Source organism: Clarias gariepinus, chromosome 2 (genome assembly GCF_024256425.1).
Source record: "Clarias gariepinus isolate MV-2021 ecotype Netherlands chromosome 2, CGAR_prim_01v2, whole genome shotgun sequence".
NCBI classification, from domain to species: domain Eukaryota; kingdom Metazoa; phylum Chordata; class Actinopteri; order Siluriformes; family Clariidae; genus Clarias; species Clarias gariepinus.
The window spans coordinates 26,131,161-26,154,839 of NC_071101.1; the positions used below are offsets into that span (position 1 = coordinate 26,131,161).

Below are 23,679 nucleotides of genomic sequence, written 5' to 3' on the forward strand. Positions count from 1 at the left end.
GAGTCAATACTCATTTGAACAAGTTCTCCAGGAAAGCATCTTCGAGAATTTATTCTTCTAAATTGTTCTTAAGGCATTTTAAAATAGAGAGTTTTGATTTCCTGTGGGCTGAACTGAGGAGGACTTCCCAGTCATACAGCTGTATTAAAATAATCCTTACTGTTTCCTTGGAACCAGTATAAAAATAGCCGACACAGTATTGGCATATGAAAAGATATTTACAGTACTCTTCAGAACAAAGAACAGGCATTTAAACATACATGAATCAAAGTGGTCTTTCATGATAGCACCAGAAAGCTGCATTTTTAAAGCATACTCCATTTACACGATTTCTAACTTAAGACTATTTTTGAAATCATATTGTAGTTCCTTTAAGATCTTTGACCCAAAGAAACTTTACTGGCTGCTACTATAACTTGCCATTTTTGGCTATCATTTATTACAGCAATTCATCTCTCATTGTTAACAGGTCAGTATTGTATGTTTGGAAGAAAAGCTTCCTGCCTTCAGTCATCTTTAAAGTCTATGGACCAGATAGACTCTTTGTTCCTTTTTTGTTCTTTGAGGAAATATGCTCATTCATCTGCACATAAGCTGCCATACAGGTCATACTCCCTATACATCAAGTATTTCTTAAGTAAAGGTGGGAATGGAGCAGAGTTGATAATGCCGGGGTCCCCCAGTTTCCTTGGAGTCATCTTTCTCCTGATCAACAGCCTGCACGTATGCTTTAGTGAGCGGGGGTTCCCTGAAAAAAAGTTCATAAACAGGACCACCATGAACTACATTGGGCTCTTTAACGATGCATCATAATGCATGTATGGTTTTGGTTATTTACCTAAAATTTCACAAATGTCTGGCCATTCTTTATGCTTTTGCAAAACCATTTTCATTTTTGAACAGATTGGGACATATCCGGCGTAGTCCAGGAGAACACGCACAGCTTTTCCTGCATACTGCGCCAGCCATGAGACACTGATGAAATCACAAAACTACACAAAACAGATCATTGTAAACAAACAAGATTAATGCACTCTTTAAAAAAAAAAGAAAAGAAATAAACCATCTGTTGTAGCAATTCTCTGTGGAATCTTTCAGTATTTGCTCAGTGCTGCACAATTAATCACATAAAAATATTTATGTTCATCTCAGTATGGATCTGTGCAATTATTCAATTACAATTTATTACAGGCAATACACATAGATAGGAATTAATGTAGAGTTTGTCAATAATTTAAGTATTTGTTTATTAATTTTAAATACAGTACTTTGGATGTGATAAATATATTGGCAGTACAAAAATAATACAAAATGATCTGCAAGCATTCTCTTAATTTTTCTTAATTTTAATTATTTGCTGTTAGCCAGCATAATTACATGAAAATACAAAATGGTACATCTAACATATAAATATCGCAGTTCAAATCACAATAAATATGTGTAAAAATTATCACAATGTGCTTTTTTTATCAAATCGGGCAGCCCTCATTTTTTTTTTTTATTGCAAAGAAAGAATCCTGAGAAATGTTTTCCCTCAAAGTGCACCATCTAGTATCAGTTACTTTAAATCTAATCTTTCCTAACAAATCTGTAGCACACTCACAGGGATCTTTTCGCTCGATTGATCTGCGTGATGACTTCGGTCTGTCCAAGTTGAATCATGGTGACAGACAAAGCATTTATCTGCATCATATCCACTGTTAAGTAGCATCCTCATCATCATCTCATCCCTAAGGCAATACTGTAATGCAGTGGGGAACAGAGTGTCATTGATCACTGTGAAGTAGTAGTTTACATTTGCTCCACTGGCCAGAAGCAGCTTGACTATCTCATATCTGCCACCTCTCACTGCCACCAGAAGACAGCTCAGAGGATCCAGGTCAGGTTTAGCACCAGCTCTGAGCAACAACTGAGTACAAGTCACATCTCCATTGGAGACACAAAAGTACAGTGGTGTCTTCCTCATATCACCGTAATTTTCAGAGATATGCTTGTCTAGAAGGGAATTGACATCAAAGCCTTTCTCCAGTAAAAGCTCGAGGCACTGTGTATGTCCGCCATCTGCTGCCGAGTGAACCGGACTTTGGCCTGTAAGCCGCAAAGCTCTTCTTGTAGTAATAGGAATCAACATCCTCAAAGCGCTAAGGAACATTATTTGCATTTGATTGAAGAATTATTAATGTATTAATTTTTTTTCATAAATGAACAGGTTATGCAATTAACTTGTCTTACATACTCACAGGTAGTGCCCTTCGTAAGCAGCTCGATGAATAGGGAGCTGTGAAGAGAGGTTGGCAATGTTGGGATTGGCCCCATTCCGGAGGAGAAGGTCAATACAGTCAGGGTTACCAGAACCAGCAGCATCATATAGAACACTGTCTCCATTTGGTGCCTGAGCATTTACATCACCACCTATTGATGTAGAAGATGTAACATTGGATTACAGTTAGAATGGTCATTTTTTATGTTTTCAAGTCTTCTAAATTGGAGTTGTATCCAAAATTGGGTTTTCAACATTTTACCTTGTTGATACATGTATCAAAAAACAAATCCCCTTTGAACAGTTTACATTGAGATGTGTCTGCTACTCATGCTCTTTAAAGCCTTCATAACGGCTCTGATCTGAGGTGCTGTTAATTTGTGATTTGTAAGGCTGGTATCTTCAAATGAACTTCTCCTCTGCAGAAGAAATAAGTTTTGGTCTCGCTTTCCTGGGATGGTCTTCGTGAGAGCTAATTTTATCATGGTGCTTATTGGGTTTTGCAAATGCACTTGACAATCCTGCTGCTGCCAGAACAGTTTCAGAACAGCTAACCTTTTCCTAAAATAACAAGTGACTGTTGTTACTTAATTACCTAATGCCATATGTGTTATTTTATAGTTTTGAAAAAAAAAAAAAAATCCAATATTGTTGTAGAATGTAGAAAACAAATCCCAACTTGTGTCCAAACTTTAGACTGTTACTGGTACTGGTAAATGTGTTCAACTTTTTAAACTTGCCTAGGATAAATTACTACTAAGATCATGTGATATTCAAATGCCAAGAGGAAATTAAAATTGTAAATAAATAAATAAGTATAAAAATTGTAAATAAATAAAAATGTTAGTATTGTTATCAAATGTGGGTATTAATTAACTCAAATGACCTAATTTTTTACAAAGATTATGTTCAGAGATTCTTACCATTGTGAATAAGGATATCTAGAACCTCCGCCTGGGCATATTCTGCAGCGATGCCCATTGGGGTCACGCCATGTTGATCTGTTTCTGAGACCTGGCCTCCATGCTGCAATAAAAGCTTCAGGATATCAATGCAGCCCACTTTAGCAGCCTCATGAATAGCTGTCCACTTCTTCAAACAGATCTGGTTAACCAGTGCACCTCTTTCTATAAGTGCTAAAGCTATATCATAAGAATCGGTTCTTACAGCTGTAAAGGAAAAGAATGCAAATCATTAATTAATTCATGGATCCTTTTTAATCATTTTGGTATGTTAGTAAAAAGTAATAATACCCAGTAACAGGGGAGATTCATTCCTGCCATTGGTTCTGTGAGGAGAAGCTCCATGTTCCAGCAAAGTGCAAACAATCTCTACTAATCCTGCTTGAGTAGCCAGAGTCAAAGGTGTCTCTCTGTCTGCTGTTTCCTCCTCAAGGGTCAGTCTGTAAGATGCTGTCATAAAAGTGCGCTATGATATCACTACTTTTTCTAGCTATTCCACAGACAACACCACTGTCTTTGCGGAAGCATACTGTACATTTGTGTCACTCACCATATATCACTCTCTCCAGCACTTGTACTGACTGTTGTACTGATGCCCTGTGGAGCGGGTACCAGCCTTTAGCATCCACCTCAGTAAATGCAGCTGGGTAGTCTGACATCTCCTGCAGCATATGCAGGTCACCTGGAAATAAAAGGGGTTCTGCTGTTGCCTTTGGCTAGAAGTGACATTTTGAGTTCATAACAGGTTGAGATTGTATGTACTGCATTTACGCACTAAACATTAGGTTTCATTCTGTAGAGTGTTTACAGCTTTACTGCAAATCTTACCCCTTTTGATTGCCTCAAAAATCTTTAGATTTTCCACACTATAGTTTTAAAATAAAACAAGTGACTGTCAATGATGACATACTTTTATCAATATCGATTAAGGTAAGAATTAAAATGTTTTTATATTGTTTTTTTTATACTTTCTTTCTTGCCTCATACCTTGCTGGAATATTGTTGCTCCAAGACTCCTCAATACTGAGCTGGATGGCATAATTAAGAAGCTGGTCATCTTCGTCTACTTCGTCTGTACTGTCCATTACCAATTACTCTGAGAAGGAGAAAAACAGGATTTAATATGGCAAAATTTTAGTTACCCTAGTTCTTTGTCATTCTTGAATTTCATACTCTCACCATGCGTTTGTTGTTTTCTGGATGATCTTTTTCCCAAACACTTTTTGGTTGTTTTGTATGTAGCACCTTCTAACATTCAGGCCTTGCCATATTGTCTTCAGACCATGCTTCTGGAATTCTGTCCATTCGTATGTCTGTGAGATCTGGTGTTTTTATGATTGTATTTTCAGGTCGACCAATTTTATATATTTAAGTCATGTTTTATGAAGAAAACACTGTGCCAGTGTTTGTAATAGCTCATTTAGGTTTATCTAAAGACATTTGTACTAAAGATTAGATTATTGTTGTAGTTGTGTGTCTGGTTCCTTCTCTGAGTTGTTGTCCTAAACAAACTCAAAAAATTATCTAAAAACTTGAACAGAACAAAAACTAGCACTAACCCTCAACACATTAATGAGTAACTACATAAAAAGCATGGCAAACATGTACAGAATAACAGCACATAGTAGAATAAGTAGAATGTCATGACACACACGTAAACATAATTAGTGTGACTTGCAGGGACTGTGGCTCAGCGTCTCCATGGCACTACCCTGACGACGACCATATTGAAAGTGCAAACACAAGGACACACTTTTATTCCTCTAACCTATTCCTCTGATAAAAAAACAGGTTGACGTTAATAATAATATTAATAATAATAATAATTATTATTATTATTATTGTAAATATAATATTTAAAAAAAAACTCTTTACAAAAAAAGCATTATTTAATATCATGAGAAGATTAACATACTGTATTCAAATATATAACCATCACAATACAAAAAAAACACAACAGGGATTTATTATGCTTCATGTAATCTACAGTTGGAATTATGTGTTGTGGTCAGACATCCATACTTTAACTTTTAGGGCCTGTACACCTGTCACAAAGAACATACATCAAAGTGGTTAAAGAAATTCTTGCAGAAATTAAAGCCAGTCTTTTAAAATGGCCATCTCGGTTAAATCCTACGGAAAACCTGCAGTGTGATTCAAAAAGGTCCGCACACCAAATATAAAGGTGCTTAAAATATTTTACATGCAAGCTTTTTTAGGATGCATCTAAAAAAAAAAAAGCTTAATTTATCAGTGAGATATTTTCCCCATACTGTCATCTTCTGCTTTGTGTTAAATTCACTATACTGAACAACACGTTGCAACTAAATTTGAAAGTTATTTGCACAGGGGACATAATTAAAACTTATTAACACTTATTACCTAAAGAAACAGTGGGTCCTAATAAAATATTAAACATTGAAACATAAGCTCTAAAATAAACTTTATATAACATTTGAAGGTGAAACATACTGTATGCATTGCATCAAAGAAATCTCATCCTGTACATATGTAAGCACAAATGCTAATCTCACCTTGAAAAAAAAAAATAGTTCCAGTAAAATCACAGGCTGTGTACTGCCTTTGGTTTTGCTGTCTGACGTCCAAACTGACAGAGCACTAAGATACTCTGACTACATATCTATTTTTGGCCGTCACCTGCTTGAACTAGAGCGTTGACCATATTTGCTTGCATGCTCAAACTGATCATCCACAACATTAACACCACCACCAGGTGAAAGGAATAAAATTGATTATAAGTTATGTACCTGGAGTAAGGCCAGTTTTTTTTGTCCAATCTCACCTACAAGCGAAAGTAGCACAAATTGCTTAAAAAAATAAATTTGGGTGTATAGGACTTAAGAAGAATTAGAGTTCAAAGTTGTTGTCTCCAAATTGCCCAGATCTCAATCTGACTGAGCATTGATGGAATGTGCCGTATAACTCAATCCAATTTATGGAGGCTCCACACCACAACCTACAACACCCAAAGGATCCACTTTATGGAAGTGCCAGCGCCAAACACAACACAAGGATACTTTTTTTTGTATTTTTATCTGGTAACATAGCAATTTATTATTTTTAGAGCCATATTTTATAAATACATTACTGTATAAGAAGCCTGAGAAGAACAGTAAATATATAAACAGAGACGTGGTTTGACATTTGTGTTTCGTTTGTATCGTTAATAGCTCCTTTCTTCTAAATCCTACTAGAAGTAAAACTTTTTTTATTTCAATAGCAATACATGCAAAACCGTTTCCAGTCTTAAAGAAAGAAAGAAAGAAAGAAATAACCACTGTGTCTCAGACTGGCTCCATCAAAACTGAAGCTGGGCCACCTGTAGAGTCTGACCTTTGCAGTGTAATAGTGTCAGGTTAGATGTTTCACTCTTTTTTATATGGTAAGTCTACTGTACACTCACCATCCCCTTTATTAGGATAACCTGCACAAATATTTGGTGATTAAAGAAATGGGGTGTATGTACAAACTAGAAGAATTTAAACAACAAAATAACAGGACAAAATCAATAAATATTACGAAAACACTAAAGGGTTGTCTGTCTTATATTTTATGTAAATTTATATATTTGTTATTGTATCCTTAGTAACCTTCTGACTGTTTAGTTGAGTGCGTTTAATCTAAATGTCTTCTTTAACTTCAGCAGAAATGTAATAAATACAAAGCTGAGGTTTAATTAATAACCAATACACTACTGTACCCAATGAATAATAAAAATAATACATTAATAAAGTTCAGAGGTCTAAAACAAAAAAATGCTACATGGAAGCTATTGAAGCTTTTTGTATACGCTGGCTAAACACTAGCCTAGTGATTCAGGAAGGAATGTATCCCATAATAATATCTCCAGGGAGCTGACTCACGTGATACCGCGGTTACCATAGTAGCTTTCAAACATTGCAGCCTCTGCTGTTACGCAGTTGCTGCGTTTCCCCCTGTGATACGTTACCTCAATAAAAACTTTAGAAACTTAGCATTTATATTACAATAATATACATATAGAACAAATTGATATCACAGGAGGAGGCGGAGGAGGAGGATAGCGTACCGGATGTGTCCGGTACGATTATGGAGAAAGATGAAAATCCAGGCGAGGCCGCGACCGGACGCGTTCCTGAGACCCAAAGTGCGGAGGATGAGGATGTTCGAGATCAGACATCTGTGCCGCCGAGCCAGGGGGACATCTGCACTGATCAGGAAATGCAGCCGAGCTCACCATCTCAAAGACTGGGACAGAACAGAGTCTGTGCAGACGGTGTGGGAAACTCAACAGCAACAGGTGAAATCATTCTCCAGCTCAAATCAAGTCAGAACCCGTGCATAATGAAAAAGTCTAAAATTATTATACTTCATTATCAGAATTGTTAAATAGTGTATACTCAGATATGCACTATTAACCTTTTTTTTCTACTGATAATGAACTATGATACTTTTTGGAGTATGCACAGAAATGCAAGCAGCACTGTGGATTAGTGTTTAGCACTGTTGCCTCGCACCTCCAGTGTTGAGGTTCGAGTCCCGCCTCAGATCTGCGTGCGTGGAGTTTGTTTTTTTTGTCCCAGTGCCTAATGGGTTTCCTCCGGGTACGCTGGTTTCCTCCCACAGTCAGGTTAGGGATATGCAGGTTGGCCAACCCGACCCCTAGAGTAGCTGCCATAGAAACAACAAATATACAGTATCTCCAGGGTGGAGTGTATCTGTCGCCTCAAACATGCAGTAATGAAAAGGAACGAAAAAGTTTGAATGTTTCGTTATATAGAATTAATGTAAATATTCTTTTATAACAGTATCCAAGGTCTTATGGTCTGGTGTGCCTTGGCAAAAAGTTCAATTTTTTACCACCTTCTCAGCTGTAACATAAACAATATTGATATCTCATCCTTCATAATACAGTGTCTGTTATATCTCTTCCCCTGTATTTAAATGTTTTTTTTTTAGTGTTTGTCTCACTTGTCTTTTGGCATATTCCTGCTGTTCTTACACATGTGGACAAAATTTATTTAAAAAAAAAAAACTTATGGAACAGACCTAGACAAAAATTATGGTACCCCTAACTTAATAGTTTGTTGTACAACCTTTTGAGGCAATCACTGCAAACAAACGATTCCTGAAACTGCCAATGAGACTTCTGCACCTCTCAGCAGGTCCACTCCTCATGAGCAAATTGCTCCAGTTGTTTCCTAAAGACCCTTTCAAAGATGCTCAATAGGATTGAGGTCAGGTCTCATAGAAGGCCACTTTAGAATAGTCCATTGTTTACCTCTTAGCCATTCTTGGGTGTTTTTAGCTGTGTGTTTTGGGTCACCAACTTGTTGCAAGACCCATGACCTGCGACTGAGACCAAGCTTTCTGACACTGGCCAACACATTTCTCTCTAGAATCCCTTGAGATTTCATTGTACCCTGCACAGATTCAAGACACCCTGTGCCAGATGCAGCAAAGCAGCCCCAGAACATAAGAGAGCCTCTCCATGTTTCACAGTAGGGACAGTGTTCTTTTCTTGATATGCTTAATTTTTGCATCTGTGAACATACAGTAGAGCTGATGTGCCTTGGCAAAAAGTTCTATTTTTGTCTCATCTGACCATAGGACATTCTCCCGGAAGCTTTGTGGCTTGTCAACATGTAGTCTGGCTGTTTTATGATTTGTTTTCAACAATGGTGTCCTCCTTGGTCGTCTCCCATGTAGTCCACTTTGGCTCAAACAACGACAGATGGTGCGATCTGACACACCTAGAGCATGAACTTCAACATCTCTTTAAAAGTCTTTTTGGGCTCTTATGTTACCATTCGGATTATCCGTCTCTTTGATTTGTCATAAATTTTCCTTCTGCAATCTTGTCCAGGGAGGTTGGCTACAGTCCCATGGATCTTAAATTTCTGAATAATATGTGCAATTGCAGTCACAGGAACATCTACAGTAGCTGCTTGGAGATGGTCTAATAGCATTTACCTTTAACATGCTTGCCTTTAATTTTCTTGAGAAAACTCTTTCCTTCGGTTCCTTCGGTCCATGTTGAGTGTGGTACACACCATGTCACCAAACAACACAGTGACTACTTGGAGCCCTATATACAGTATAGGCCCGCTGACTGATTACAAGATTGTAGACACCGGTGATGCTAATTAGTGGACACAGCTTGAATGAACACGTCTCTTTGGTCACATTATTTTCTAGGGGTCTTTTTTAGGGGTAAAGTCATTTTTGTCTAGGCCTGCTCAATGAGTTTTTTTTTTAAAAATAATTCTGTTGAAGCATGGTTGAAAAGCAATGTCTGACTTTTATTGGTTAACATTCATAGAATTTTATTTATTATTACTTAATAGATTAAAGTTATTTCTGTGACCATTGTGAGTTTTTTATGATGCTTAAGTCTGTGTTCTATTTTTCCGTTTTCTCTGTTATTTTGTTTGTTTGATTGTTTTTTTGTCCTCCTTCTGTCTTTTTCACAACGTCCTGCTTTCCAACCGTCCATGGCTACTTTTTACACACTGTTTGTAATGTACTTATTTGTTTGTGTGTGATGTCTGTATAATGGTCTGGCTCTGATGTTGTTGCTGTGTTTTGTTTATCATTAAATCAGTTCTAAACTGATCTGTTAGTACTTGATACAGATTACAAGACATACTGTAGGCAATATGTGTAATGTTGATAGGGTTGTCTTTATTATATTTTTTTAAATTAACATTTGGACTGTCTCTTACTCCGTAAAAATTATGTCTTTCTAGTTAAAATCTTACTTATGCCAGAGGGACACATGATGACTGTGGCTTTCATGATTGGCCTTACCACACAAGACCTAAAGAACCTTTTCTCCAATGAGCTGCGAGTACCATCAGATGTTATTCAGATCACACTCAATGGTGACTACAATTTATTCAGCACACTTGCCCTTTTAAATAAATAAATAAATAAACACACACACACACACACACACACACACACACACAGATTGTGCAAACTGGAGTGGATGTGAAAGTTAAACATTTGATTCTAGTGGTGTAGATAAAAGTAATCCTCTGCTGTTTGATTGCCAGGTAATGCTATAGAGGATCACCAGACCCTGATGAGCCTTGGGGTGCAACCACATGCTACAGTCCAGTTTGAGATGAGCTCATTAGATCCTGAAAATTACCCTATCAAGGCAGTTAAACCTCAGCAGCAATGCACCATGCCAGATGTCATTACTGTCAGAGTACAGACAGGTCAACTTGCAGACTTTTTCTCTTCCACATACTGTGAATAATCCAGTGTCTCTGTTTCTGATGTTAATGAATGAATGATCTGCTTTTTCTAATTATGTCTCATCTTCTCCAACCATTAGATGGAGGTACCTATCAGGATGTGGTAGTTGAGATTGAAAGAGCCATTCAAAAGAAACCTTTCTTGGGGGGATATCGCCACAAAGTCACTAAAACTGAGTACCACCACGCTGGAGTACAGACTATAACGAGGAGATGGCCTGATAGAGACATTGAGACTTTCAGCAGAGAGATGCAGGTAAAGACAGTGGACATTTACGTTTACATTTAGGCATTTGGCAGACGCTCTTATCCAGAGCGACTTACATTTTTATCTTATTATACATCTGAGCAGTTGAGGGTTAAGGGCCTTGCTCAAGGGCTCAACAGTGGAACTTGGTGGTTGTGGGGTTTGAACCTGGGACCTTCCGAACCGTAGTCCAATGCCTTAGCCTAAAATTTATAGTTAAAAGTAAAAAACCATGCCCCCGAGTGTTGCAGTGGCAAAGTGCTCGCCCAATCGTCCGAAGATTGCTGGTTCGATTCCCAGGTGACGCTGTAACCTCTCGCTGCCAAGGGTCTAGTGAGAGCTGATTTGCTGGGCTCTCTTAGCAGGGTGGGATGGAAGCACTTAGTGCTATTACATTAATTACAGCTCTACAGCCAATCAGGGGCGTCTGTGAGCTTATGCAAAGTGCGGATAGTGCTGTCCTCCGAGTGTGTTACACTTCCCCCAATGGTGCGTGAGCAAGCAGTTCGAAAAGGTCGGTGGCGTCACGAGGTGATAGTTTTTAGCTCTCCTGACTGAATTGTTGTCGTAGCTTTAATGTGGAAGCCCCTAGTGACGGGGTGAAATTGGATATGACTAAAATAGGGAGGAAATTGGGGAAAAAAAATCCAAAAAAATTGTAAAGAGATATGTACTGTATATATAATGGGGAAAATAATTATCTGATCCCCTGCAGATTTTGTAAGTTTGCCCACGTACTGTACAAAGAGTGAAGGGTCTATAATTTCTATCATAGGTTTAATTTAAAGGTTATAAACAGAATATAAATCAAAAAGCACATAGTGCATTTAAATGAGAAAAATAAGTATTTTATTTGGAAGACCCATTCTTCAGGAAGTTTGCATTTAAAATTTTACAATACATGGCCCCACCCAACCCTTTCCTTTACCAGAGAAACAGGCCCAAAGCATGGTGTTTTATGGTATGGTGTTGTTAGGGTCATAAGCCCTATTCGGACAGGACTAGTTTTCCAAACGACGTTTGAGTTAGAATTTTTACGACAGACGCAACTGTCATTTCATGAAAATGGACTTAATTTGTTTTTTTATTGAAGAATGAAATAAATGAAACAAAGGAACCAAAACTTCTTTTGCATACTTGGTAGAACCACTTTATATACAGGACTGTACAAAGGTTTTAGGCAGGTGTGAAGAAATGCTGTAAACTAATAATGCTTTTCAAACATATGTTTTAATTGTTTATTTAATTGTAACTTTGTACAAAGTGAGCGAATAGAAGGAAAATCAAATCAGTATTTTGTGTGACTACCTTTTGGCTGCAAACCAGTATCAATTCCTACACTTGCACAAAGTCAGGAATTTTGCACGATACAGAGTCAGATGTCGGATCGACCAATTATAAGTAGCAGGTGCTAATGATAAATTTCATATGTGGGTTGAAATACACATATTTCAACTCACAGCTGTGTCAGCTAGTAACTGAAATGCTGTTTCAGTTATTAGCTGAAACAGCTGTGTAGGAGACTTAAAACTGGGAAACCACCACCCTCTGCTACTAAGGAATGAGTTGGACTTGGAATTGAGTTGAAGTTTCATGTCGCAGGTCATACACCAAGGCAAGACTGAGCACATCAACATGATACAAGGTATTTATACTGCATCTATAAGGTCTCCCCAGGCATTAAGACTGGAGTTTTAATATGTGCTGTTCAAGCTATTTTCAAAAAGCACGAAAAACAGGCAATGTTGAGGACCTTAGACACAGTGGTCAGCCAAGCGAATTTCCTGTGCCTTGCAAAAGTATTCATACCCCTTAAACTGTTCCACATTTTGTCACGTTACAAAAACTATTTTATGTGACAGACAGACCAACACAAAGTGGCACACAATTGTGAAGTTAAGGGAAAATGATGAATGGTTTTCAAAAATTTTTTTACAAATACAGTAAATATCAGAAAAGTGGCACGCATTTGTATTCAGGCCCCCTGAGTTAGTACTTTGTAGTACCAACTTTCACTGCCATTACAGCTGTAAAGTCACTTGGGATATGTCTCTACCACATTTGCAAAATATGGGGAAAAAATGGATGGAGAGCATCTGGGAACAGCAATTTTTCAAATCTTTGCCACAGATTCTCAATAAAATTTTGGTCTGGAATTGACTAGGCCAAGGGTCGGCAAACCAACGGCTCCGGAGTCGCATGTGGTTCTTTCATTCCTCTGGTATGGCTCCCTGTAGCTTTGGAAAATATAGAGATAAAAAACGATAAATGCAGTGCTATCTTCATTTTAGATGTCAAAAGGGTTTGTGGCTCCCCATATTTTCTTTTCTGTGGGAAACAGGTCCAAATGGCTCACTGAGTGTTTAAGGTTGCCGACCTCTGGACTAGGCTATTCTAACACATTAATATGCTTTGATCTAAACCATTCCATTGTAGCTTTGGCTATATGTTTAGGGTTGTTGTCCTGTTAGAAGGTAAACCTCTGCCCCTCAAGTCTTTTGGCTCTGTTCATCTTTCCTTCAGCTCTGACCACCTTCCCTGTCCCTGCTGAAGAAAAGCATTGCCACAACATGGATGGTGTGTTCGAGGTGATGTGCATCTGATTTTGTATTTAGGCAAAAAAAAGTTCAATGTTGTCTCATCTGACCAGAGCACCTTCTTTCGCACGTTTGCTGTGTCCCCCACATGGCTTGCCGCAAACTGCAAATGGGACTTTTTGTGGCTTTCTTTCAACAATGGCTTTCTTCTGGCCACTTTTTCATTAAGGCCAGATTTGTGGAGTGCACGATTAATAGTTGACCTGTGGACAGATTCTCTTAATGATCTGAGCCATGGATCTCTGCAAAAAAAAAACATTAAAAAAAACATTGTAAAACAATTTGAAAACCGTTTATCATTTTCCTTCCATTTCACATTTATGTGTCATTTTTGTTGGTACACAAAATTAAAAAATCCATAAAAATCACATAAAAAGGAGTATGAATACTTACTTACTTATACATCATGCTTACTTCCCTTCGACGTGGGAAGATGTCTAGTAGTGCCATCATTAAAGAACCAGAGGAATCAGTGGGCCCTACTGTCCGGAAAAGGCTGGCCACAAGTGATCTTCATGGAATAATTGCTGTCCGAATGTCCGAAAATGGCAGCAGGTGCTCTGGACTATTGGGTCAAATTTTTAAATGTTTGCAGGGAATAGTGAAGCATAGTGTGGGTCTTTTGCAAGTTTGGGGATTTGGTTAAGATTAATGGTGCCCTCAGTGCTGAGAAATACAGGCAGATACTTATTGATCAGGGAGGTGTCTGATTGGCCCCAAGTTTATTCTGTAGCAGGATTATGCAAAACATACAGCCAATCTCATTAAGAGCTATCCTCAGCATAGTGAAGAACAAGGAGTCCTGGAAGTGATGGTTTGGCCCCCACAGGGCTCCGATCCCAACATCATCGAGTCAGTCTGGGATTACATGAAGAGACAAAAGGATTTGATGCAGCCTACATCCACAGAAGATTTGTGTTCTTTTCTTTTCTGTTCTGTCACCTAGGTGGTGGAATGAACTTCCTCTAGATGTCCGTACAGCTGAGACTTTGACTATCTTTAAACAACGACTCAAGACGCATCTGTTTCTCCAGTACTTGAATTACCCCCCCCCCCCCCCAAAAAAAAAAAAAAAAAAAACTCGTTGTGTTGGACTAATGGCACTTAGTTATTAACCTAGTTAACCCAGTGTAAGTATGTATCCAATGATGTAAACTTTAAAGCATTTTTGTAAGTCGCTCTGGATAGGAGCGTCTGCCAAATGCCTAAATGTAAATGTAAATGTGGTTAGTTCACCAGGATATTTGAAAACAACCTACCTGCGGAGGTTCTTTAAAACCAGTGTTCAGTTGTAAATAAAAATATGGTTGGCAATCTTGGTCACACCAAGTACTGATTTGATTTGGATTTCTCTTCTTTTAAAAAAAAATCAGCTGATTAAAGTGGGTCCTAGTATTAGGCAAAAACAACCTCAAACAAACATCAACATCTAACTTTTTTCACCATGCAATTATTTATTTAACTAAAATGTAGCCAAAAAGATACAAAAAACAACAAAAAAAACATGTGGCCAATACTAAGTACCCCTTACTGCTTCCACAGGATTTAAGAGGGTAAATTGCAGCCAGGTGCTACTATTCATCAGCCCTTGATTAACTGATCATCTGCAGGTGTGAAGACTTCTATAAAAGCAGAAGTTTGGGCAGTTTGCTGGTCTGGAGCATTCAGGTGTGTGTTTACACAATGCCAGGGGGGGGAAAACATAAGCAGTAAGCTTAAAAAAGCGAATTTGGCTGCGCATAAATCAGGAAAGGTTTCCAAAGAATTTGGAGGTCATTGTTCCACTGTGAGAAAGAATATTCATGCATTCATTTGAAAAAGCATTTAAGATAGTTGTCAGTCCACCCAGACGTGGACATCCCAGCACTAACATCTTAAGGTTAGTCCTTGCCGAGAAATACAAAAGATACAAGAGCTACAGCCCAGATCCTACAGGCCTCACTGAGCATGTTAAATGTTAAAGTCCATGACAGCACAATTAGAAGAAGACTGAAAAAGTATGGTTTGTTTGGCAGGGTTGCCAAAAAGCCTCTTTTGTCTAAAAAAAAAAAAAAACACGGAACCATGACTTTTTGAAGCAATGTCCTGTGTGCAAATGAGAGCAAAGTTGAGTTGTTTGGTGAAACCAAACAGAATGTTGCATCCGTAACCACTAAAGTGTTACTGCTGTGATGATCTTCTCAGTTACATAAGCCTTTTCACCAGTGCTCAGGATGATTATTTTAATGTGTGTGCAATGGATGACACCAAGAACTAGGGAAACCAGCGATGTGAATCTGCGGTGATCTGTGGTGATCACAATAGTTTCTGTGGAGACAGCATACTGTATGAAATGTTTGTTAATGGACCAGATGCATACTGCACAACATCTGTCACAAAAAGAATTATTTTTTTTCTGTCTGAATGTATCAATCATGAGCTTTTGATGTCATCCAATGTTACCAAAATGTCTCTCCTCCACACACACACATGATATATGGAATATGGCCATGCTATCAGGGAAGAAAAAAAATCCGTTGATGAACAATCCTGGTCTTTCAGTATATTTGGGTCTTAAGCTTTGGGTCTGGACACAAAGTTGCTGACCATAGATCTGACCAACCGAAGCAACCCCAAATCATGACACTGTCCCCACAGGCTTGTACGGTAGGTACTAGGCATGATGGATCATTTCCTCTGCTTCACTTCCTACCCTGATGTACCCATCACTCTGAAACAGGGTAAATCTGGTCTCATCAGACCACTTGACCTTTTTCCAATGCTCAACAGTCCATTCTTTATGCTCTCTAGCAAATTAAAGCCTTTTTCCAATGAGCCACATTGTTAAGTGTTTTTTTAGCTGTTTAATCCCAATCTCTTGAGTTCTCTTTTCATTATGCATGTGGAAATGCTCATACTTTCACTATTAAACATAGCAAACTTGAAGAAAACCCTGATTGTGTTAGAAGATATAGTTCACCACTTTACTTCCAAGCTTTAATAATGCGTTGAACGATTGTTACTGTACTCAATATAAGTAGTTTCAGCAATATCCTTGGTTGTGATCAGGCCAGTAATTTGAAGTCCAATAATGATGCAGGCCAATAATTTGACCCTTGTTAAACAGAGTATAACAAGGGTCAAATCCCCCCTAGTTTTGGAACTACTTCAGTATGTCCATGTCTAGTTTTTTTACCCCATTTGTTGTCCTTTGGCTAGTTTCTAGAAAGTGAGGCCCCCCAGTCTGTTGTAGAATGGAACAGATTTTCATCTAGACTACCCTGTAATTTATGATTGCTGTCTGTGCTTGTGATCTCTCTCCAGACAATGCAGATGAAGAACCAGACTCAGCAGTGCACTATCACCACTTCAACTCAGATGTCTAAACCTGGGTGTTACATGTCCAACAAAAAGGACAAACTCATCACACCAGGGAGGTACGTCACCGCAGATGAATACCACAGCAAGAGGCTTAATGCGGTACGTGAGGGTCTGTAAATATGTGCTTATATTCTTGATTTGTTTGGCAAAAAATGGATTAAAACATGCACTTGCATGTGTATTTTCAGGTAATTACTATCCAGACATATACCAGGCGCTGGCTGGCCAAACGGCTCACTACCCAGCTGAGACTGGATAAGGAGCTGCGTCTGGCTTGGATTGAGAGAGAGGAGAAAAGAAAGAAAGAAGAGAAGGAAGATCAGATTAGAGCAGAGTACAACAGGAGAATGAACCCTCAGAACAGAAATGACTTTGTCCTGCTTTATAATGCACTAGAAAGTAAGTACGAGTATGTCTTTATGAGGAAGATGCCTTCACACCTATAATAAATAACAGAGATGAATATACTGTAAACAATACAGAGAATAATATATAGAGAAGAGGTTTTTAGAGGGTTAGGGTTTAGTTAGTTAGTTTGTCCTTAAACAGTCAATTCCAGATTTATCAGGAGTCTCCAGGAGAATTACAAATGTGTTACACTGTATAATATGTGTTATATTGTATAATATTTTGAGCTTAAACATATATGAGATGCCTGCCTTTACAGAGTAATATATGAATATACGATTCCGGTGAACCATAAACCTGAATTTAGACCACAGGTTTCAAATCCTCCAGCAGAGATTGCCATTGCGAAACACTGCTTTTGTGCTCTTATGTCGAAAAAGATGATGTGCATATGCCAGGTTGCATATAGATCTGCCTTGCCTTTTTTGGTCGTGGAGTTGATGGGCGTTTCACCTCTGAAGATTCCTGCTTCTTCTAAGGGTCGTACACATACAGTACACCCAAGTTTTGACACCGGTAATGATCCTCGACATTAAGGACGTGTTACCATGCCACACTGCCGGAGTTCTTGGCAGACTTTACCTTTAGACTTACTTTTACCATGGCAGAGCACCTTCTACTCCTGGAGACAAACTTGGCATGTTTACATGTTCAAATCACACGTGAGGATTGCCTAGACTGACACACCGACAATGGCGGCAATATCGTGGATTTTTCACCGACGATCTTTACGAATTGGCAAATGGTTTTGACATTTGTGTGGCAAATTTGCCCAGTTTCACACATAAATTTACACTCACTCTGTGTTCTAACTTGCTGTCCATGATAAAATTGCAGAAATGACACTGGTGGCCAGAATACCAACAGTTGCACAGCTTTGAGGTACACAGGGCAATGACTTCGTTTGGTGCTCCCTGTGTGCATCCACCCTTGTGCTTCCATCTTTGGCGTGTTACAAAACCTGTCTTGAAACTTTTTGATACATATTTCCTTTGGCTGACACTACATTGAGGAGTTTTCTTGTTATATCTAGAGTGTTTGGCCACATAAACCATTTAGTACTCAATTCCATTATGTGTACATTTCTTATTGGTAAAGGTCAGGGTAAAATGAAGGTGTACCTCACAGGTGTGTCTGCCATATTATGTTGGGGGTGTGATGCCTAGTCACAGGAATGTGTTTTTTTACATACAATCTTCAAGCAATGATACACTTGCTTCACTCTGATTCTATTTCCCAGATGCTACGTTCCGACAAACTATTTTTTAAAAGTACTTTTTAAATAGTTAATAAGAAGGAATTTAAGAATATAAGAATATTTAATTATTGTTTTTAATGTTCATTTTATTATTATATTCATTATCAGTTATTTTAGAGCAATTGTTTGGGGAACACCAATAATTTTAAGGTTCAAGGTTAGCCTTACTGTCATTGTACTAGTACAACAAAGCTGAATGCAATCCCAAATCCAGAAGCAGATAGAATATGACAGTCCCAGGTCGCTCTATTTAGACATCAGTTTCTGTAGGATAATAATGTTAGAGGCAGAGTTAAAGTCTAAAAAGAGAAGCCTAAGGGCATGGCTCTCTTCTGCTCAGGATGGGTCATAGTTGTGTGGAAAGCTGTAGCTATGGCATCCATGTAGATCTATTTGCTTTACTGTAAATGCAAAAGAATGTTCGTCAAATGTAGGTAAAAGAAAGTTTATTATATGACTTCTGACCAGTCTCTCAAAAAACTTCACAATGACAGGAGTGACACAGGACTATAGTCTTTTGGACTTTTACGGTAGACATTTCTGTCAGTGGGATGATTGTTTTTTACATCAGTTTGGCTGGTACAGTAGAATGAGATAAGGACAAATCCTAGCTGGTCTGCACAGTCCTTCAACACCCACCTAAATACACCGTCAGGTCTAGTAGCTGTTCTCAGGTTTACCTCCTTTATTACGCGCCTCAGCTGACTGTCATCAGAGATTTATTACAGAGCAAAATAATTATGATTATGATTTTTATTTAGCATTTGAGATTCAAAGAACTTTATTAATCCCATAGTGAAACTGCCTAGACTACATATAGCACTGACACCTCTGTCTCTCTGTGCTAGGCTGGAGACAGGAAGAACTGGAGCACATTAATGCCACTTTGTGTGGAGCAGAAAGGAAAGCAGCTCTGTGTGCACTTTTGGAGCAGGAGACACAGTTCATTGTATCTATCGAACATCACCGAATAGCTGCAGGAGAAAAGAAACAGGAAAAGGAAGTGCAAGCTTTTCTCAACAAGGTTCTTATATTTTCTAATTTGTTAACAGCCTCCTCTTATGTGCTCCACAGTGTGCAACATGCAAAGGTTTTAGCATAAGCTGGTTAACCAAGTAAAAAGCAACATAAATATTTTTCGTACATGCATTTGTTTTCTTGGTGCAGTGTGCTACCCCGAAGCGATGGCAAGCGTCTGATGGCACAATGACCCAGATGGATACACTGCACACCATTAGGGCCAGAGAGCTTCGGGATCTCTACTGCAGCCTCACCCAGGGCTATCTGAGCAAGGAGGAGCGTCTGGATGTTCTGCTTACTCTCAAACATACTGTCAAGGTCAACAAAGATCTGCATTTTTTCCTCTTGACTATAATCATTACTACATAAATAAGTACTAGAAATAAAGAAGATATTGCTGCTATGTCTATGCTCTATTTATGCAATAGGATATATACAACAAATATCTGGAGGTATAGTGCCGAGCTCAAGTTTTCTGTTTTGGTGTTTGTGTGTTTTGTTGTTTGTGTTTAGGAACATGACTGTAAGCTGACTCGAGATATCGTAGGGCTAATTGACAGAGAGGCTGATCTACTGATGAGAAGTGTGAGGGAGAGTAACCTGGAGGGACTGAGGAAGAGAATTGCCACACTCTTCCTCCAGTACATCAAAAACCCCACTTTCAACCCTCAGGTGTCCAAAGTGCTGCGGGTATGTACAAATGTGTCTGATTGATGCTTATTCTATCACAGCAAAAAAGCTTTCCTATAACCTGTTAATAAGTTGAAATAAGTTTAGATTAATACCCTAACTATTAATATTATTAATATTATTATAATTATTATTATTATTATTATTATTTCTGGAACTTTAAGTATAATAATTTATTATCATTGATATAAATTCAAAATGATTTCAATGTTAATGCATGCTTCCTCTCATACTTCAACTTTTTAAACTGTGCACATGCTCATAGGGTAGCATAGCATTCTTAGAGAAAAGTGCTATTCGCCTTCTTCTGCCTACATGAGCTCACAGATGCATGATTGAATAATGGCTCCATGCTCCCATAACTCTTTGTCATGGATGGCTGTGGCAGTGTTGGGGTAGAAACTTATAACCTTCTGACATTATGGTGAATGCTCTTTTGTTGTATCATTTGGGAGCCCCAATACAAGTGTGCATATTACATAACCTAGCTCTAACCTAACCAGTAACCTAGCTCGGAGAGCAGTACAAACACCTGATGAACAGGTAACGAGGACCAGCATGACATGCAGACAATAAACCATTACAAACTGCCAAGTCAAAGTTTTATACGAACACTGGGCATAAGCTACACATTCGATTATGTGTTAATTTTACAACTATGTTGGATTTTTCTTTTCTTGTTTCCCAGGTACCGCAAGACTCAGGACATTTGAAGAATGTCCGCTTTTGCCGTGGCTGCAGCAAGTTCTTGCCGAGCTCCGAGTTCTCCCTAACAGTGAACTCACGCATGCTGCGCCTTTGCCGCCATTGCAAAGCGCTGGACAATGAGGCTCGGCAAAGAAAAGACTTCTTCTATTATAAAACCATTCTGAAACGTCTGTGCAAGGATGAATCAGAAGTCAACCCAGATGCCAAGATCCCTTACCTCCTACAGGTAGAGCAGACATTTGGACATTTGCCAAAACGTTTTTAAAAAGCATTATAGGTTAATGGTATGCTAGTACGTATGTATACATCAAATATATTGAGTGATGATTTTTCAATTAGCAGATCACTGGTGTTGCTTATTCTTCCATTATGCTACAGTATGTGTTTATATTATAGGAGCAGGATATTCGCTATCTGGTCGATGTGGTTTGGTTTGCTCAGTCTGCATTGAGTGCATGGAACAACTTGCACGACCTGGTGATGGTGCGCTGGGACAAGTATTGTGAGTGGAGCCCCTGGAACTGCATACTGCTTACCAAGGAGGAGGCAGCTGCTCATCTCAAAGTCAGAAACATACACAAGGTAGGAGGCATACACACACTCACATATAGAAATGTTTATTACAAGCTTTGGGTCCTGGCATTTTCACCAGCAAGCAGTAAACATATTTCTGTGATTTATAAAAGTATTTCATTTTTTTAGTTGGTTCTGTGTGTCTTGCTTTGTAATAAGTATTAAATCCATAGTACTGATATGTCCATATACAGTATGATTCCATGCTTTGAAAAAAAAAGTAGAAAAAACTTGAATATTTAAACCTGAAATTAAATTATTTTACAAATTAAATAACACTTCATATCTAATTTATCTAATTGTTACTGAAACATGATCTGGGATTTTTATCTCAACACTTCCTTGTAGACATATGGCTCCATGTTCATCTGTGACATTAAGCATAAACACTCTCTGGCCCGGAAGTACTTCTCCAAGATCCCTGTTATGGTGGAGTATCTCCACGATGTGGATTCAAAGTTTGTTGGCCACAACCACTTGCTGGTCACCAAACTCACTACCATGAAGAAGAAGAAGAAGTATCCTAACAAAATTAGGAACTAAATGGTGACCACTACCTATAGGTAGTCTCAGGAGAACATTAACTACAATGCCTCCAACCGTATCTCAACCTCTGTATTTATTTCAATTGTAATAAAGAGGGCAATATACTTACTGTAGTTATAAACCTGTTTTACAATAATGATTTGCTGACATGCATGTGCTGGTTTAGTGTTAGTTACTCTCACTGTACTGGATTGGTTAAGACATTTAAAGATGAAATAAAGTCTTTGTGATCTATTTTTCCCCATAAAACCATCTCCTGTGCTCTAATGTCCATGATTTTCTTGTCATAAAAGATTATTGCTTGTGATTTCTACATGCACGAAATATAGCAGGAACATAATCCAAGCATAAAAGTTTAGCATTTTAAATCCAGAAATTATGTGCAAATAACACAAGGTCCACATTAATCAGTTGAAAGCTAAATTGGTGTTACTTTAAGTATAAGGTGATGTACTAATGTAATCATAATGAAATATAGCTATGGTTATTATTAGAAGATGGATGATTCACAATATACAATCTGTTCTTAAATCTTATAAATTACTAATAAATACATATCAGTGAGGTGCTCAATTTAGTGGACAGAAGCTACAATATAAATCCCTTTAATTTTGTGGCTTAAAAAAATCTTTTTTTTTTGTAGCACCCTGTCACTTACCCTGAAAATTATTTTTTTATAATCACTGCATACTGTATATTTATGCTAAGAACTTAAACACACAATCAGATTAATTTTTGATTTGAGGACTATGGAGTTGCACCCTTGCTTTAATGTTTAACACCCCATTTACTTCCCAACAATACTCAGAATTGTTTATACCTCTTTAAGGTTGCAATGTATAAGGATGTTTCATTACAAAGTCCATGTTCTAAAATGTAATTTCTGCTATTGTTGTACAAAGTGTCCATTAAAACTGTTTCCAGGTAAAAAAAAAAAAAAAAAAAAGGGGGGGGGTGGGGCTGGAGAAAATAATGCTAGAACAGTCCAGTCTCTTTTCTTATGTCAAATAAACAGAAGTAAAGATAAACAGAAGTAAAGATAAGCCATATAAACAAATCTTTAATTTTATAATGATTTTATATTCAACGTTTGTCCATACTGTAGGTGCCACCACTTTAGTTGGGTAAATTTATTTTCTGGTTTTAGTGTTTTTTGTTGTTCTTGTTTTTTTAAGATATAAGATAATAAATCAAGACTGAAATATCACATTTACATAAGTAGTCAGTCCCTTTTTTAAACACTTGCAACTAAGCACTGGTACGTCCTAAGATGCTTGAGGTCCTTGAGATGTGTTTACAACATGGAGTCCTCCTGTGAACTTAATTCAATGGACATAATTAGGAAAGGCACACACCTGTCTTTATAAGGATTCACAATAAATAATTAGAAAATCAGAGAGAAAGTCAGAAGCTAAAGAGAATTATCTGTAGATCTACAAGACAGGACTGTGTTAAGTCACAGATATGAAAAGGGTAAAAGAAAGTTTCTGCAGCATTGTAAGTGTGTAAGAGCACAGCTAGTTTTCAAGATATTTTGAACAACCAGCAGTCTTCCTAGATCTGTCTGCCCTGTGAAACTGAGTAATCGGGGATGAAGAGCCATTGTCAGACAGGTAACCAAGAACCCAAGGGTCACTATAAATCAGATCCTGAGTTCCCTTGTGAAGATGGGAGAACCTTATAGCAGGAAAGCCATCATTGCAGCACTCCATCAATCAGGCCTCTGGGGTACAGTGTCCAGACAGAAGCCATTACGCACTAAAAAGCACATGACATGCTGGGCGT

At 38.0% G+C, this 23,679-nt stretch overlaps 2 protein-coding genes across 3 annotated transcripts; one reads left to right on the plus strand and one right to left on the minus strand.

The window, feature by feature from the left end:
- Window positions 1-199: 199 nt before the first annotated feature.
- Window positions 200-5,821, minus strand: asb15a (ankyrin repeat and SOCS box containing 15a). Of its 2 annotated transcripts, XM_053484553.1 has the most exons (10): window positions 5,757-5,821; window positions 4,210-4,318; window positions 4,051-4,088; window positions 3,773-3,904; window positions 3,514-3,672; window positions 3,184-3,429; window positions 2,241-2,412; window positions 1,604-2,141; window positions 839-992; window positions 200-748 (listed from the first exon to the last, which is right to left on the minus strand). In XM_053484553.1, exons 2-10 carry the CDS (start codon window positions 4,305-4,307, stop codon window positions 576-578), a joined length of 1,710 nt encoding a protein of 569 aa, XP_053340528.1. In that variant the 5' UTR covers window positions 4,308-4,318; window positions 5,757-5,821; the 3' UTR covers window positions 200-575. The 2 variants fall into 2 exon arrangements, with proteins under 2 accessions (XP_053340528.1, XP_053340535.1); XM_053484560.1 differs by lacking the exon at window positions 4,051-4,088.
- A 1,337-nt stretch (window positions 5,822-7,158) lies between these two features.
- On the plus strand, window positions 7,159-22,773 carry iqub (IQ motif and ubiquitin domain containing). Its single transcript, XM_053484542.1, has 12 exons — window positions 7,159-7,522; window positions 9,972-10,106; window positions 10,281-10,448; window positions 10,568-10,743; window positions 16,635-16,790; window positions 16,880-17,090; window positions 19,206-19,381; window positions 19,525-19,695; window positions 19,891-20,067; window positions 20,756-21,001; window positions 21,172-21,357; window positions 21,697-22,773. The coding sequence occupies exons 1-12, from the start codon at window positions 7,312-7,314 to the stop codon at window positions 21,889-21,891; spliced, it is 2,208 nt and encodes a 735-aa protein (XP_053340517.1). The 5' UTR covers window positions 7,159-7,311; the 3' UTR covers window positions 21,892-22,773.
- Window positions 22,774-23,679: the final 906 nt, after the last annotated feature.